Raw genomic sequence first — 15,716 nt, 5'->3', positions numbered from 1 at the left:
GCACTGCGGACCGTTTTTGAAACTATAACATTCTATCGCGGACCGGTCTTCAAAAAACCACAAATATATAGCAATAAAAGCGCTTAAATTAGTTTATCATCCTCGGGATACATGGGCAAAATGTTTTATAGAATTTAACCTAAAAATTTATACGGCCCGGTAACGAACTCCTCGCGGACCGGTACCGGGCCGCGGACCGGCGGTTGCCGACCACTGTTCTAGACGACTAATCGAGCACCAGTCAGTACTATTGGCCCTCACTTGTATCAAAAGAGATTATAAAACTGTTTTTCTGGACAATAACACCAATACCTTGAAGCTTAATAAAACAGTAAAAGTTTACATGTACATGTTTTTAGCGCCTGGTGCAGTGTGTTTTATCAACAACCTAAATTGTATTCTGACATCGAAGGCCGCAGGTTCCCCACCCCTGGAGTAGACTGTTATGGGCCCTGGTGCGGCGCTCCAGCTGCACCCCCCCGTTCGTGGGCCCGGGGGTAACTGATGTGACCCTTCATATCACTGATGATACCATTAGCATTTGTCGAAACGTTTGAATAATAAAGCATGTCGCTATTTGGGCCGTTATTTTCTACATTAAACAATCAATACATTTCTGAAATTAAACAACAAAATTTACGTGAAAGTCCATTGATGCGAAGATTTTTTCAACTTCACAGCCAGAAAACGCCGGACAACTGTTACAATAATTGCTCAATTGGTCGTATCATAATTTCATTGACATCGACATGCGGTGGAGCTTGTAAAGCAAATAAAACTGTGTCAGCAATATCTTTAGCTTGCAAACACTTCATTGATGAGTACCAATCCTTCCTTGCTAAATCCTTGTTCAACCTGTGGTTTTAACATGACTTGTTAAAGCAGTGGTTCCCAACCGGGGAGGAATTCCTCCTTAGGGAGGAATTTTATGGGTTCAAGGGAGCAATTTCATAAAAACTGTAAAAAAAATTTTCATTGGAATATTTTTGTATCCACATTATTATGTCCATTATAATTTGGGCCGGTTCACATTTAGAACCGGTTGTAAAGGATTCTGAAATGGACATCCCTAATTAAAAGGTATATTTCAAATTGCTATAATTTTTTATGTTATATTTGTTTTTCGTCTTATGGGGAGGAATGAATAGTTCGAAAAATGGGCAAAGGGGGAATGTAACAAAAAAGGTTGAGAACCACTGTGGTAAAGGTTTAATATTGATCTAGTTAACGGGAAAACAAATTTCATAAAGCGTTATTCGAGATACAGGCAAAACAACACGTTATACCGTAATGCTTTTTGACAACATACTTGCAGTAAAGTTTAAGTAAGAAGTAAGTTAACGACCTATTTTACTTCATTCGGTTTTAGGTGAATTTAAACCAAAATTAAAAATTGAAACTTCAAACACTGCTATTCAGTTGTATTTTTTTCGAATGATATCACACTTTTTAAAGGCAGGAAAAACTTTGTCGATATAGGCTACATAAAAGTTTAGTTATTGATTGTACGCATGGTTCAAATTGGTTTTGTCGCACTTCACTACAAATTCACTACAACATAAAAAGTAACATAAAAAAATTGAAATAGCTATACCTTTGTAAAAGCGGTGTATCTACATCACCGGGCGAAATAGAAGTACAACGAATGTGGGTTTTGGCTTCATTTAATTCCTTTCTTAATCCTTCACTCAATGCTGTGACAGCAAACTTAGATGCAGCATACAAATGCAAGTCAACAACCCGATGACCCGACATGCTATTGACGTTGATCACATGACCATCATCTACTCCACTTTCTCTCATGAGTTTCACGGACTCACGACAACAGATACACAAACCGATCACGTTCACGTCGAACATATCACGCCACTCCTGTGAATGGATTTTTGATCACGACCTAGTTTCATATGAACATTTTACTATTTTTTTTTTGTTCACAAGTATTTTAGTAGTTATTTAAATCACTCCAATATTCTACTGTTGCAATGTTTTACACAAGTCCTTGAAAACGATACAAACCTCAGTATTTCCAGACAATATTGATGACTTATACCAGGGGTGGGCAACATACGGCCCGCGGGCCGGATCCGGCCCGCGACGGGATTATGAGCGGCCCGCGGACAGTTTCCGGTCTTACATGATGATGTGGCCCGCGGCCACAGTCTGCCGCAATCCCCCATTACTTGCTTACTACGTCAAATTACAGTTGTAACGCACAGTAACGCTCCCCAATAGCAAAAAAAATTCCCGCCGTTGTTACCATTGCACCATACGTCCATTGTTACGACATAACTACCAACCTTGTGTGTGTCCTACTTTAACGGTTTTCTTTGTTTCCACACGTATAGCCTAGTTCAGGGCCAGACTGCAGAACATGGCAGTTCCCGGCGAGATCTCGTGCGTGAAGGACCAACATGTCCCGCGTGCGCGCGTGCACGACCCGTAAGTTCGCGTGCGAGGCCAAGTTCAGCAGGCGCATAGCAAGTAAAAGAAGTCAAGACAGGCCAATTAAACGCCTTTGGAGCGAAATTTCCGCGTGCAACCCCCCAAAATTGGCGTGCAAAAATTTTTTTTACAAAAAATAATCGCGCGTGCAGCTGCCACACTCTGCAGACTGGGTTCAGGGGTGGGGAACCTGCGGCCTAAAGGCCACATGCGGCCTTTCAGGGCACTAAGTGCGGCCTTCGATGGCAAAATACATTTTTAAGATGTTGATATAACCGACTGCACCAGGCGCTTAAAAAAATAGACAGAAACGTATTTTTGACTTTATTGCAGATTATTTTTTGATTAGTTCCAGGGCAGCGGTTTTCAAACAAGACCCATGTGGTCCCATAGTGGTACATAACGCGATTTCCATAGTTAGGACTACCAAAAACTCCAGGTTCAGCAATTTCTAGGTTAAATAAATCCTGAATGTTGTAGTGAAGATGAAAATGTAGTGAGGAATTTTAATTAGCTGGGACCGTAAGTCCTACAAACTACGAGGAAATAGCAAAACGACCATTCTGTAAGTCAAAAAGTTTGAACATCACTGCCCTTGGCCTGGGAAATAGTCTATGCGGCCTACACGAGTGTCGATAAATCGTTAGGTAGCTTTTATAAACAAAAAGGTTCCCCACCCCTGGTTTAGGTGGTCAAAAATCCGTTTTAAATCACTGGATAAATACGCGATTAATGTATCGATTCAGGAATCCGGCCCACCAAGTACTTCATTTTCCCATATCAGGCCCGCCCACTGGAGAAGTTGCCCGCCCCTGACTTATACGCTTGCCCAGCAGTATTCACACAAACATGAATCGTTCCAAACTTATTCCTGATGAAGTCAAACATTCCAATGATTTGCTTTTCATCCTTCACATCGCATTGATATGGAAATATCTCCCCTTTCCCATTCTCAGCTGCAGCCAGTTCATCCAGTTGTTGTTTGTTTCTGTCACAAGCCACAACTTTTATTCCATGCTCAGCAAGTTTTCGGGCAATTGAGTTTCCGATTCCACTAGAGGCACCAGTTACCAGAGCAATCTGTCCAAACCAACGATCCATGGTTTATTACTTAGTTTTGTATTTGAAAACTGAATTCGAGTCTAATGTGTGAAAAATACTGCATTTAAACAGAGTATAAGAAAATTACACCAAATTGGGTTTAACACTAAATGTAATGCCTTTCTTCCGTTGTAAATATCGTGATATTGATTTTTTTTCGGCAGGTTGAAATATCATCACCAAACTATGCACTTGTTTAAGTCTTGCGTTTTGTAAACACGTGTGCTCTGATTTTATAAAGTTGAAAAAGTTTCTACAAATTCAAAGTTTTTTTCTTATTCATGTTTTTACAAAGCTACTTAACAAATTTGTCGTTCAACTGGTGTGATGCTAAACAAAATACTAGTTGTTTTTTAAACACTCATGGTCAAATGTAGCTTATATTAAACCACTTCGGCATGTTGCTGAACGAAATTAAAGTACCACAACGTCACTTGCCAAGGTGATAACATTAAACTGTCAGGACGTTTACTAAACATGAATAAAGCTATTAAAGCTAGCGTCACTAAATTAAAAGTATAATCCTACGTTAATATAGATTAAGTTATTGAGCTAAGTTTATTCCAAAATATCGTAAGTTCACATACTCGCTTATAGCTTTTTTGTCTAATAGTTATAAATTAAAGTAAAAATATGTTATAAAAAAACTCTCAATAAGACAAGACCCAGTTCCACTCTACCAAGCAATTTTGATAAAAGTTACACAGCCAACTATGGTACACTTAAAAAGTTAAGATCACAACATCAGAATAAAGCATTCAATCCAACAAAACGACAAGCCTGGTTCTCAGCTCATAGTAACTAACTTACAACCAACAAAACTGAACAACCGCTCTTACTATAAAATGCAGAGCTTATAATATCTGAATTTAGTAGATGTGTATGTCACAGAGATATTTTCACCGAGTAAACTGCGTGCATGATGGGCTGATACGCCTCCAGGGCAAACTGCATGAAATCTTGTTCCAGATTGTTACAAACAAATGTTGGTTTACTATGTAACAGCAACAGAAAGAAGTGTTTCATGAAACACTAGTAAATAATATTATGGCATGCGGCTTACAATCGAGTAAATACGATACTTTGGGTAAACACGGGAAAAATAGTTTTAATTGAAATTGGATCAATTGGTGCGTTTGCCCAGATTTACAAACCACATCTAAAGGCCGATGCACACACAATGCGATGGATGCGATTTGCGATGAATGCGATAACTGGCTCATTGCGATGGCGGCGACGTGTCATGCACACACAAAGCGATTTTTGCGTTAAACAAGCGCATTACATCTGTATTAAGTCCGATCCACACTGGTTAATTGCTCGTTCGTACTTCCGTTTAGTTAAGTTTATTAGGCTAAGCTCACTTCTCTTACTATCCTTGAAACAATAAGCACATATATCAGGGGTCTCCAACCTTTACCACTCTAAAACTATTTTTACAAAGAATAAAACTAACAACGGGAGCCACAAAGACCTTTTTAAATTTGAAATAAAATGCCACTGAAAAAACGTTTTTATGTCTCACGACATTCGACGTTTCGTTGTTAGTTAGTTCCTTGCATATTAGGTACAGTGTACCTACCTGGTACACAGTTAAAGCAAATGAAATTTCTCACGTTCCCACGTAGCATCGAATGCTGTGTTTTCTTGAAACGCGGATTTTTATTTGTGTATTTAACGCGTACTGTTAGACAACTAGTAACAAACAGGTAGAAAGAAACAGTAACTTTGTGCGTTAACTAGCGCGCCGCCAGTTTACCTCTTTTCGCCGCCAGTTTACCTCTACGTTTCATGGCATAGACGCGGTTGTAGCTAACTACTAGAAACTTTCTCCGTTGGTACATTAATTTCATAGTATATATATATATATTTCTTAAATTCCTGACTTGTAAGTACATTTTAACATTTCTCCCTGATACAGATTTTAACACTAAATTCCCTGACATGTCAGGGAAAATCCTGACGTATGGCAACCCTACTCTTGAGCAGACTGGGCACTAACTTTCTTATTTTGCTTCCGAAACAGCGATTTTTAACGTGCGTTGCCGCTTAACTTTCACCTTTCCGAGGCCGTAGTCATGCCTGGTTGCGTAAGATCTAAATCAGTCGCTTCGTTTTTTGTTGGTTTGCTAGCGAATCACTACTTGCGATCGCTACTAGAAACGAAAAAACGTACAATCGTACATTTTTTTGTTTGTTTTTGTTAGAAAATCGGCTTAAATAAAAATTTCGAGATTCTCGAGAAATGGATTTTTAATTTCTCGTTTCTCGAGAAACGCAAAAGTCGAGAAATAGAGGACCCTAGTTCATACGATCGCCCGCTTGCCTTGAATTTCTGCGTCATGCTTGGTTGACTGTCTGCGTGCTTTTAAGCAGCTGACGACTTGACTACTAAACAACCAATAAAGCTAACATGGAATCCAGCAGTTGTAACTGTCTAACAAACCATGACAAAAGGCCTTCTGTGGATTGACAATATCTTTGGATGGGTTACAGTAATGAAGGCATTTTTCTTCAAAAAACTACTGTTATGTAAAAATTTTGCAATAGATTGATTAATAAATTTATGACACTGGAAGTGTAATCAATTGTAAGTAAATAAATCATGTCATTTTTTAGGGGGGAAGATTTGAAATAGTGCCCATCAGCAAACAGTAAAACTTATTTTGTCTTGACAATGCTCACAAACATATTATTTTAGTCATTTCCTATACATGAACATGAGCATTTGCAAAAAAATAAAACACCAAGGACAACAAGAAAACAGATATGGTGAGCTGTTTGTGGCAGTTGATTGTTGCTTCAATAATTGCTTGTCCAACCCTGTCATATTCTTTTAAATGGGAGGTTTGATCTCTGAGAGTAATCTTCAAAATCATCTGTTTGGTGGACACTGATATGGTTTGTTGATGCAGGTGTAGTTGACACCTTCAGCATCAAATGTAACCCAAAAGTTACATGTCAACCAAGTAGAAAGTAGCTTGTTTCAATGTTCTATCACCACACCCTTTCAGCTTGCACTTGAATTGGTAAATTGTCGGGTGTGCTGCTTAAAAGAAACAAAAATATTTAGTAATAAAAATAAATTATCAAATGTAAAACATACCTTATCTTCAAGGTTTTATAAATGACTCAAGAAATTGCATTGTTTCATAATATGTCCATGTTCCAAGCAGAAAGGCAGCAAATCCAAATTCAACATTTATTTCAACACTACGGTCAGTGAAACTTGAAGTATCTACAACATCATAACAATCCTCTTACTTCTGTTTCTTCAAGCAATACCAATCCAGTTTACAAGGTGATTCAGATTTACTAAGCTAATCTATTCAAAAGTTTTGTAAACACAAACACGACACTTTTGTGGAAGCTATAGCTATACCTGGTGATCCAGAGTTTATATTGTCGTTCTTGTTCTTGTAACTTTTCACTACAATATTATGTTTTAATTTTCTGTACACAAAAAGAAATCACCACAACTTTGCAACTTGCTGATTCGTTGTGGAGGGTGGACCGACAGCAAAGAAAGCCAAAATATGACGCGGACCTCTGCGAAGACCGCGATTTTGTAGCGAACATTTGAACTCTGCGATTTTGTCGCATTTGTCGCCGAAGAGCGGAAATGACGTCAATTATTTTGGCCTTGCGACAAAAAATCGCATCCATCGCATCGTGTGTGCATCGGCCTTAATAGTTAAAGTGAATTCCTCCTCTCAAGCTTTAAATTTCGCCCTAGAGAGGAATTTATCTTTGGTTGAAAACCGGTTACCTATATGGTAACAGGTCAAAGAAAATGCGCTTTTAGTGTTTTTATCCACACCCACGTTTCCCAATACCTCCAAATGCATACAACAATTTACACACCACGCACATCCAATTTTAATAAATGAGTTACGATGTACACAGGACAAAAGTAGCAGATCTGATTCCACACATAATATGAATACAATCCGTAATATTAACAACATATCTGAGATTATACAAATACAGGGCTTTAACAAAGGCTTAGCAAACTGTTAATCTCTAGAAGCGTATATGCTTTAGTCCTAATACTAGTATTACCAATCCAATCCCTAAACATAAAACATCTGTCCCGACGCAGCTAAAGCGAGGGGTTAATATGCCTCTTCCCAACTTGCGTCGTAGGTTTCTCTTTTACACTTTAAAAAGAGAATACATGCGAATAAACGTTGCGAGAGTTACGAGAAAATATACGTCAATCACCCATTTTCGAAATGCATGGTTAAATTAAAAGGAAACGGAAATTAGTCTATGTCTGTGTTGCCATCACGTGTGGGGCGCAACATGTCGAATAAATCAAGTTGCCGCAACTTAATTCTTTCGATAACGGCGCTTTTAGGCCGTTTTGAAAAGAAACAAAAAAACTTGCAAGATAGCTAACTTGCGGCAACTTTGCGATCTTGTGTCGCAAGTTAGCTATGTTTCGTTACAAGCTATCTAAGTTGTCGCAGAATAACCCAACTTGCGGCAAATTAGCTAACTTGCAACGCTTAGTTTCTGCAACTTACGGCCACCCATAATTACGCCATGTTGGATTATGGAACAATTACCGCATGATGGCGAAAAAGAGTAAGCAAGTTTTTTGATTTATTTCTTTGTCCGTCAAAGGATGGATATCAGTCAAAGTGAAAGTTTTTAACAAACTCAAATTGACGGTCGCGGCTTTTAATCTTTCACTTAAAACTGAAATAAAGAAATTGTGGGACGAGCACCTGTCGATCAAAAGGTTACTGGTTTCAAAACTCATACGCATCTCTGTGTTTCAGAAGCCAGCGACTGGATCAGAAGTTCTTACTTGTGATTGCCTCAGCAAGAAACTTGAGCGGCGCTGATCCAACCTAATGGAATCTGATAGATTGTAAAAGTTCAAAATAAAAACTCATCTACATAAAAAAACAAATTCAAACAAAAAAATATTCAACGAATAAGTACTTCAGAAGGTGGATCCCGGGGCGGACTCATTGTGAGCATAACGTATTCAGGCGTTTCCCAACCATCTAGGATAAAAACAAAACAATTAAACTCACACAAATTCATAAAAAAATGTAAATTAACAAAATGTTTCAATTTACCTGCCATGACGTATTCATCTGTTATTCCGCCCACTGACAATAAAAAACGAAACATGCCTGTCTATAAAGCACTTAACGTTAACCGCTTTAACCAGACCAGTAATCTATCTTGATCTGTTTAATCCTGTACCACAGCGTCATCGTAACATGATGAGGTGACGACAAACGAAGGCAGCTGTGGGTCTGGATAAGGAATAAACATGACGCTGAGAATTTGCACCAAAACAAAGAAGTTCCAGTTTGATTATCCTTTAGTGCAGTGGTTCTCTACCTTTTTTGTTCTGTGCACCCTTTTAGTCGATATTCAAATCCAATCTCTCCTAAAATTTTAGTTCGATAAAATTTCGTGCAGCAATGACACATACGCAGCAATAACTCATAGCACAGACAACCAGTAAGAGATTAATATTGTGACACAAATTCCCCCCTATTGGGAAATTCCCTCTTCTTGGGAACCACTGCCTTAAAGTTTTGTCAGAATGCGTTTGCCACTGTTCCATATTTGCGTCATTAATGATCAATTTTGAAACAAGTTATAATTTTATTTAACATATACGTTTTTTTTTAAAAAAAACGCAATAAATATCTTTATAGCCAGATCCACTAGTACTGTGATGTCATACGAGCGTCAGTGTGACGTCACAGTGATGCAACAATGGATAAAGCGGGTTGACCTCTCAAACAGCGGGCGCACGCCCCACTTTCGAACACAAACAAAGGGCGGCGACGCGATGCGAGCGTTGGAACTTGGAAGTTAATTAAACAAGTCGTCTTGGAATAGGAATCGCTGCTTTAATACTTCCAGTGGATTTCATTGTTTCGCGAATAATATTGCCCGGTTTGTGGTTATTGCTAACACAGGATTAGGGTTAGATCGGATTGTATTGTGAAAAAGCTATCTTCGTTATCCGTATAGTGTTTTATGTGTGGTAAATAAAAAACAAAAAATAGCGTAACAATATCCTGTGTCAGCTGTAATGTAGTGTTTTTGTCTTAATCTGTTGGCCATGTCCTATTTTAAGTGCAGAATCTGAATTTATACAATAGTGCAAATACATGTCATCTACTAGTAAATCATGTATACACTGGCGAAGTATTAGAATTATTTGAACGTGTTAATTTCACGAAAGTTTGCGATTTAAAGTCAAACCAGGTAAAGGTTTAAAATTCGGTCCTGTTTACATTAAACAAATACAAACATTAATTGATTCTGTAAAGCGTTATTACCGCATTTTCTTTATTGTATGCCGAATTTTAAGGTGTCAAAAAATAATGTAAGCCGCCCCCGTAAAAAACTTAAAAAAACCAAACCTGGTGTTCGGTTCCTAATATGCATTTCTAATGCTCTTAAAGTTAACTTTTATAACCAGAAGCCTAGAAACAGATTCAAACCCGAAGCCGCGACAGGAATTCGGCGATATTTTGTTTCCGACTTATCCAAACAAACAACAAGTCGCCACAGACCACATAAAGTCGATGTAATTCAAATTTGAAGACGCCGCACACAGACCAAAATCCCGGCTAGATCCACTTTTACCTTGTTGACACAACTTTGTGTGGCGCCGCCGTGAAACCTTGTTACCCTTGTAATCCTGCTGTACAAAAGGCGAGCGCACGATTTCATGGCGCATTTTTTCACGCTTTTTGTGCGTAGAATGCCAGCATCTCTTGAGGATGGCTCGTCTTGTCGCGGCGAAGATAAAGAACTGCGCGCTCGACGCGATTTCGCGGCCTTCAGCAACTTGCTTTGCTCTTTCAGTTGTTTCGAGCCGTCTTGCTGTCAGCACTAGAACTAGCGCACAATTGAAACGTGCCTTTTCGCCAGTTTGGCCAAGTTTTTGCTAGCACTAGTTGTGAAAACACAGACCAGCTAGTTTCTTCATTTAAGCCGTACTGTTTTACCAAATGCCTTAGGTATTTTAGTTCAAATACTTCACTGCTTATAAAGTTTTGCTATTCAGTTTAGTCAACAGTGCGGTTGTGCAGATGTGATTTCCTGAGGTCTTGGTCTTGTTTTATTTGAAATATTAGGATTTGTTTGGACCATTGTCGGCCATTGTTGTCAATAGTGCATTGAAACAAAGTTAGATTGCTCATTGTTGGCTGACAGTTATATTTAATGGAATCAAGTACAACTGCTACGATTCTTGGTCAGCTGTATTTCTGTTGGAAATGAAAAGTCTATGTACTTGTTAACAACAGTGTGCACTGTCTGCAGCTTAGAATTTTGTTTGTTATGTGAGTTTTCGGCAGAAATCAACTTGTATGATGTTATTTTAATGGTTTATAAACAGTTTATAGTATGTGCTTTTTGAAACATGTTTAAAGAGGCAATTATGTGGTACGTAACATTTCGCCAGAATATGCCGAACTTGCGCTTCTAGGCTTGCCAAAAATAACGTTACTGAATTAGTTGTCAAAAATCTTTACAAATTTGGGTTTTGTCAAACTTTGTTGTTTTGTGTTTTAGCGTGCTTGGAATAACCTTTGATCAAGTTGGCTTTGAGACGACGCAAATGGAATATTTCACATGAGTTCAGTTGTGTGGGATGGTACGCAGCTTTCAACTGAACAACACAAGCTTTTGGATTAACATCAGGTTTTTAGCCGGAAATCAGAGCCAGTTTTCCCGCCGAAGAAGTTTTTTGGCACTGTTTGAAAAAAACGCCGACCAAGAATGAAAGCCCTTGCCTGGACAATTGAAGGATGTGTTTTTGTGATTTTATTTGCTGGTAAGTGAATATTATAAAATCTAGTTGTACTTAGTTTATGAATTAATTTAACTAGTTAATTGTGGTGTTACTTAATGCAATAAGGTACATTAACAACACTACAGCCATTTTTACAATAGTTTTACTTTTCATAATTATACACATACACAATTTTGTAGGCACGTTACAACATTATAATATACATTATCATTATTAACCGTGCAATCAATGACAATAATGTCATAAAGCAATAAAAATATTGCTTGTGAGGAAAAGTTTCTTGCTATTGCGAAGTTTTAAAGCACTGTGGCAAAGCTTTTGTTTTAAATGGCCACTTCACAGCCATTCAAAAGTGCTTGAATGCAGCATGTCGAATTGTGGCGTCATAAAACACCCTTTATTGTGTCACATAAACCCTCATTGTGGTTTCGAGAATGAAAATTGTTCTTGGCTTGAAGCGGAGTTACGGAAAAGCTTTGTGCAGTCAACAAGGATTAATAAAAATTGTAAAGCCCTAAAAACATAGCTGAGATGTACGGATCTCAAGTCTTGTCATATGTGCAAAATGGGAATGCTCAGGAGACCGGCCTGATTCGGTATAACGTCTGTAGCATTAGACTGGCGCACTGTGATCGTTTATGCACAGTATTAGTGATAATTTTTTGGGATCCCCTGTTTAACTTTAATTGCTTGATTGTACCGACTGAATGAGTTTACATTAAAGTTTGTTACATGTAATGTTGCGCAGTAATTGTTGGGACTTTAGACCTATAAATACCACAAGAGGTAATGTTCAGATGTTTACAATACCAAAGCAATGGGCCACAACGATAAGTAATAGCTCCAAATAAACTATAGTGCAGTAATCAGGCTGATATTTTGTCACCAGTTGCATTGTCAGGACCTTACAAATCAAACGGATGATTCCACGTTGAAACTTACAATCTTTTACCCTATTAGCTGCGCAAAAGTTTCTTGAAAAGCTTCAAAAACTTTCGCCCCCAACCCCCCGCAGTTTAGCACAGCTTCCGTGGTGCCGCTTTTAACGTTGAAAACTCGAAAAGTTAAACCAGCTCACATTCCTTTTCCGCATCAACGAATCGTAGCAACGCGAAGAGCTTTTGAAAAGTGACTTCTCCCTCTTTTCACCACTGAGAACAAAGTTCGGGTTTTCGGCCCAAATCGTGCGTCACGGTAGAGCGCACTTGCGGATAGTGAACCGTGACCCTGTAGATCGTGTCACGTGATTCATTGGTCTCAGTTTTTGTTGAAGTCGTCGAAAAGTGTTCTGTCGTGCTTTTTTTGCGCAAAAAAGAAAGATTTGGATCAGTAACCAGTAAATAAAAATCTTCAAAAATGTTAGGTTATGCCAAAAAACAAAGTAATGTAACCGTTCACTTGGAAATTTGGTTGAAAGATTTTAGTTTTTTTCCTGCACAATCAACTTATGTTCTGGGCTAGTTTACAATTTTATAGCTGCCACTGCAAATTTTGTTTAGTACTATAGCGGTTTGAACCTCAGCAAGAAATTTTTGTGCCGATTCCGCGAAAAACAAATTTTAATTTTTTGAAGCTTTAAAAACCGCGTAAGCTAATAGCTGGTGAGTCATGATGCATAGAACCGCTCTCTCTCTCGTTTTCTCCCACGCAGACCCGGATAATTGCCCTCCCCGTCGAACCTCCTTTACCCTCCGGAAGTTCAATTTAGAATATTTTCTCAATTGCCAAATCCACAAAACAGCTCAACCCGAACGACCCCGTTAAGAATACGAACCGGGTTCTTGTGTGACGTGAAAGCAGTGTCAGTGATGTCACAAAGGATGCACGACGTCGCGCGCACGTGACACGTTTGTGTCAGTTCCAATGTTTGTTGATTCAACTTCGCGAGAGTCAACTTGCTTTGTGACGTCACATGGCTTGATCCGGTCATTGTCAATCCGGTTGTGACGCCACTATCCTGCGACAAATGTAGTCGAGGCTGGGATGAGAAGTGTTTCGATTGTTTTATGACGTCACAGTGAAACTGGAATCGTCGAGAAGTGAATTCGGTTTCTGGTTGGGGAAGTTCCCTATCTAGGGCGCTCGTCAAATATTTTATCAATGTTTTTATGTTTTTCCGTTTCCCTGTGGCGACGCGTCATTAAAAACCAACAAACGATCGTAAAACTGGAAGTGGTGTTTTACAGCTGGGAGATGAAACACTTGTTCGAGTTTTATTGTACCCGTCATGTCCAGTTTCCTTTCAAGGGTTCTGGCAAAATGTCGGTCATTAAATTTAACGTTTTTTGTGTCAACTTGTTTCTGAAACGCATCCAGCACTTTTTAGGGGTCAGGATTGTTGTGTTGAAACTCATGCAGGTTCTGAATCTTTTTTACGTGAAAGTTTTATTGACAACACGCTTTAAGCGCTATTGTTGACTGCACGAAGCTCCTTAGTAAACCGGCTTTGAGCTTGCAAAGTCGTGCATTTAACAAGCGCTGTGGATGACTGTACGAAGCTTGTTTGTAAATCCGCTTTAATTGTTCAAAGTCGTGCGTGTAACAAGTGCTATGGTTGACTGCATGAAGCTCGTTGGCAACACACGTGTTGGACATGTACAGTGGTGCATGTGACAAATCCGTACTTACGCAAATTGGCCTTAACAGCCTTTTTCGAAACCGAATCTTGTACCCCTGCTCTGGTTGTTTGTACCCTTGCCTAAAAACCCGTAGTAAAAGCGCTTGTATCAAAAACAGTTAACAGCACTCGACAACCGATACAACGTTAATATCAAGTCTCTCTGTTCGAACGAGCGATCTTGAGTATTAAACCGTCGACTCTATCTCGTCCGAACAAGACCACAGGCTTCCAACATGCCTCAGTGCAGCTAATTACAGCCAGCATACCGTGATTAGAGTCTCGTTGTCGTATTTTTACCCACAGTCTAGTCGTTATCCTGCTCTGCGATCATCCGATTATTATCCACTTAACCTGAACGAATTGTTTGCAAAGTCATTTCAAAATTTGATGTTCACTGGCCGCAACACAGCGTAAAACATGGGTATATGTTCAGTTTAATTCACTGTTTCAAACAAGACATTGAAAACACTCTTGTTTATGTCAGTCGCCGAAAAACGAAGCACGCGTTGTTTTACTTATATCTACCCGATATAATTTGCGATTGTAATGCAAAAAATTAAGGGTTTTTGTTAATACAAACATTTTATTTCACCTGACAATGACAGTAGGAAATATTAAAACTTTATAAAAATACACAACATTACATTAGCAAGTTTATTCTTGCCTGTAATTCTTAGTTATAAAATTTAAAACAGTTTAGCATCAAATTTTGGACAAATGATCAACGGCAATGGCAGTGTTTATTTTAAAACATTTATTTTAAAAGCATCACTATTAAATGTGACTTTCTCCCTAAACTATGCGAGTATTACGTGTAAACAAATCAGCCCTTACTCACCGCCTACAATCTGATTGTTATCGCTTGTTGCCCAACAATACTTGTAGCAAGGAGTGGGTTTGTGTCGTAACAATAAACAAACAAGATATGACGGGTTTGGAATGTGGCGATTATTATTTTTAGTGCTTTACCTCTGATACCTATTAATTGCAGTGGATTAATTGGATTTTGTTTTTTGAAATAAATAACTTGAGGGTTCATAGCGCTTAGGGCAATTGCACACACTTATATTTCGATGATTTTTTTAGTTAGCACATAAAAAGTAACCGCTGATATTATTACCCGATTTGAAACCAACGTTTTAGCGTCACTTTTAGCCTTTTAAAACTTATTTTAAGGCATCAGCAAGTGTGTTTTGATGCAAGCATGAGATACGGAGGCTGCGTTTTAGGTTGTTATGACTGGCAGAGAAAACTCCGGAAGAACCGAGTCCCGTTATTTCAACATTTGATTCAGTATCAGTTGAAAGTGCTTGTAGGTTTGGGGTGTGGCGTTATCGGTGCCTTTTCCTCTTGTGATTTTTGTGATTTCGTTGTTTTGTGGAATTTTTGTGGCTGAATCCTGTTTTGTAACGCTCCAAGACTTTGTTGTTTTAGCACACTTTTTCCGTCCACACGCCGTTTTGTTGACACTTCGGTTTAGTCGCGGATTTAAACATGTTTTCACCGCAAGATTAAAATGTATTTCACCAACAACTTCATCTACATTTGTTAGGTCCTGCGCAAACAACTGTAGATTTTTGGAAATTTGATTTTTGTAAACGATTAAATATGGCTGTTTGATCGAAACCCTGTGAAATGTGTTTTGCGTTGAATACGAAATTGGAAAAAAAGTTGCTTAGATATTAATCACAAGGCTGTGGGTTCTAGTCCCAATCCAACCAACCTCAATGTGTTTTGGAGAAAATG

General features: G+C 38.6%; 2 protein-coding genes and 1 long non-coding RNA gene across 5 annotated transcripts in view; 1 reads left to right on the top strand and 2 right to left on the bottom strand.

Moving 5' to 3' along the window:
* Positions 1-678: 678 nt before the first annotated feature.
* On the bottom strand, positions 679-3,745 carry LOC145213467 (dehydrogenase/reductase SDR family member 11-like). The gene is made up of 4 exons (XM_080081752.1): positions 3,269-3,745; positions 2,020-2,053; positions 1,595-1,872; positions 679-855 (listed from the first exon to the last, which is right to left on the bottom strand). The coding sequence occupies exons 1-4, from the start codon at positions 3,544-3,546 to the stop codon at positions 702-704; spliced, it is 744 nt and encodes a 247-aa protein (XP_079937878.1). The 5' UTR covers positions 3,547-3,745; the 3' UTR covers positions 679-701.
* A 2,261-nt stretch (positions 3,746-6,006) lies between these two features.
* Positions 6,007-10,355, bottom strand: LOC145215625 (uncharacterized). 3 transcript variants are annotated; one of them, XR_013857335.1, is made up of 5 exons: positions 8,640-10,355; positions 8,500-8,564; positions 6,929-8,415; positions 6,653-6,784; positions 6,007-6,592 (listed from the first exon to the last, which is right to left on the bottom strand). It is a non-coding gene; the product is annotated as an uncharacterized LOC145215625 (long non-coding RNA). The 3 variants fall into 3 exon arrangements; XR_013857336.1 differs by having other exon boundaries at positions 6,653-8,415; positions 8,640-8,822; positions 8,911-10,355; XR_013857334.1 differs by having other exon boundaries at positions 6,653-8,415.
* A 60-nt stretch (positions 10,356-10,415) lies between these two features.
* The window catches only part of LOC145215624 (low-density lipoprotein receptor-related protein 4-like), a 52,405-nt gene continuing 47,104 nt past the window's right edge, over positions 10,416-15,716 (top strand). Inside the window, exons 1-2 of the mRNA XM_080084346.1 lie at positions 10,416-10,877; positions 11,110-11,371. Coding sequence (XP_079940472.1) covers positions 11,317-11,371 — 55 coding nt within the window. The 5' untranslated portion in view covers positions 10,416-10,877; positions 11,110-11,316. The remainder of the gene's footprint in view (positions 10,878-11,109; positions 11,372-15,716) is intronic.

This window comes from Phallusia mammillata, chromosome 2 (assembly GCF_965637545.1).
Source record: "Phallusia mammillata chromosome 2, kaPhaMamm4.hap1.1, whole genome shotgun sequence".
Lineage (NCBI taxonomy): Eukaryota > Metazoa > Chordata > Ascidiacea > Phlebobranchia > Ascidiidae > Phallusia > Phallusia mammillata.
This window is presented reverse-complemented; position numbering and strand designations above follow the sequence as displayed.

Excerpts from the sequence above, each read along its gene's own strand:
- LOC145213467 (XM_080081752.1), bottom strand. The coding sequence starts at position 3,546 with ATGGATCGTTGGTTTGGACAGATTGCTCTGGTAACTGGTGCCTCTAGT. Across the intron at positions 1,873-2,019 it reads TATTGTCTGGAAATACTGAG|GAGTGGCGTGATATGTTCGA; the intron begins GTTTGTATCGTT and ends ATCCATTCACAG. Across the intron at positions 856-1,594 it reads GATACACCGCTTTTACAAAG|GTTGAACAAGGATTTAGCAA; the intron begins GTATAGCTATTT and ends TTAAAACCACAG.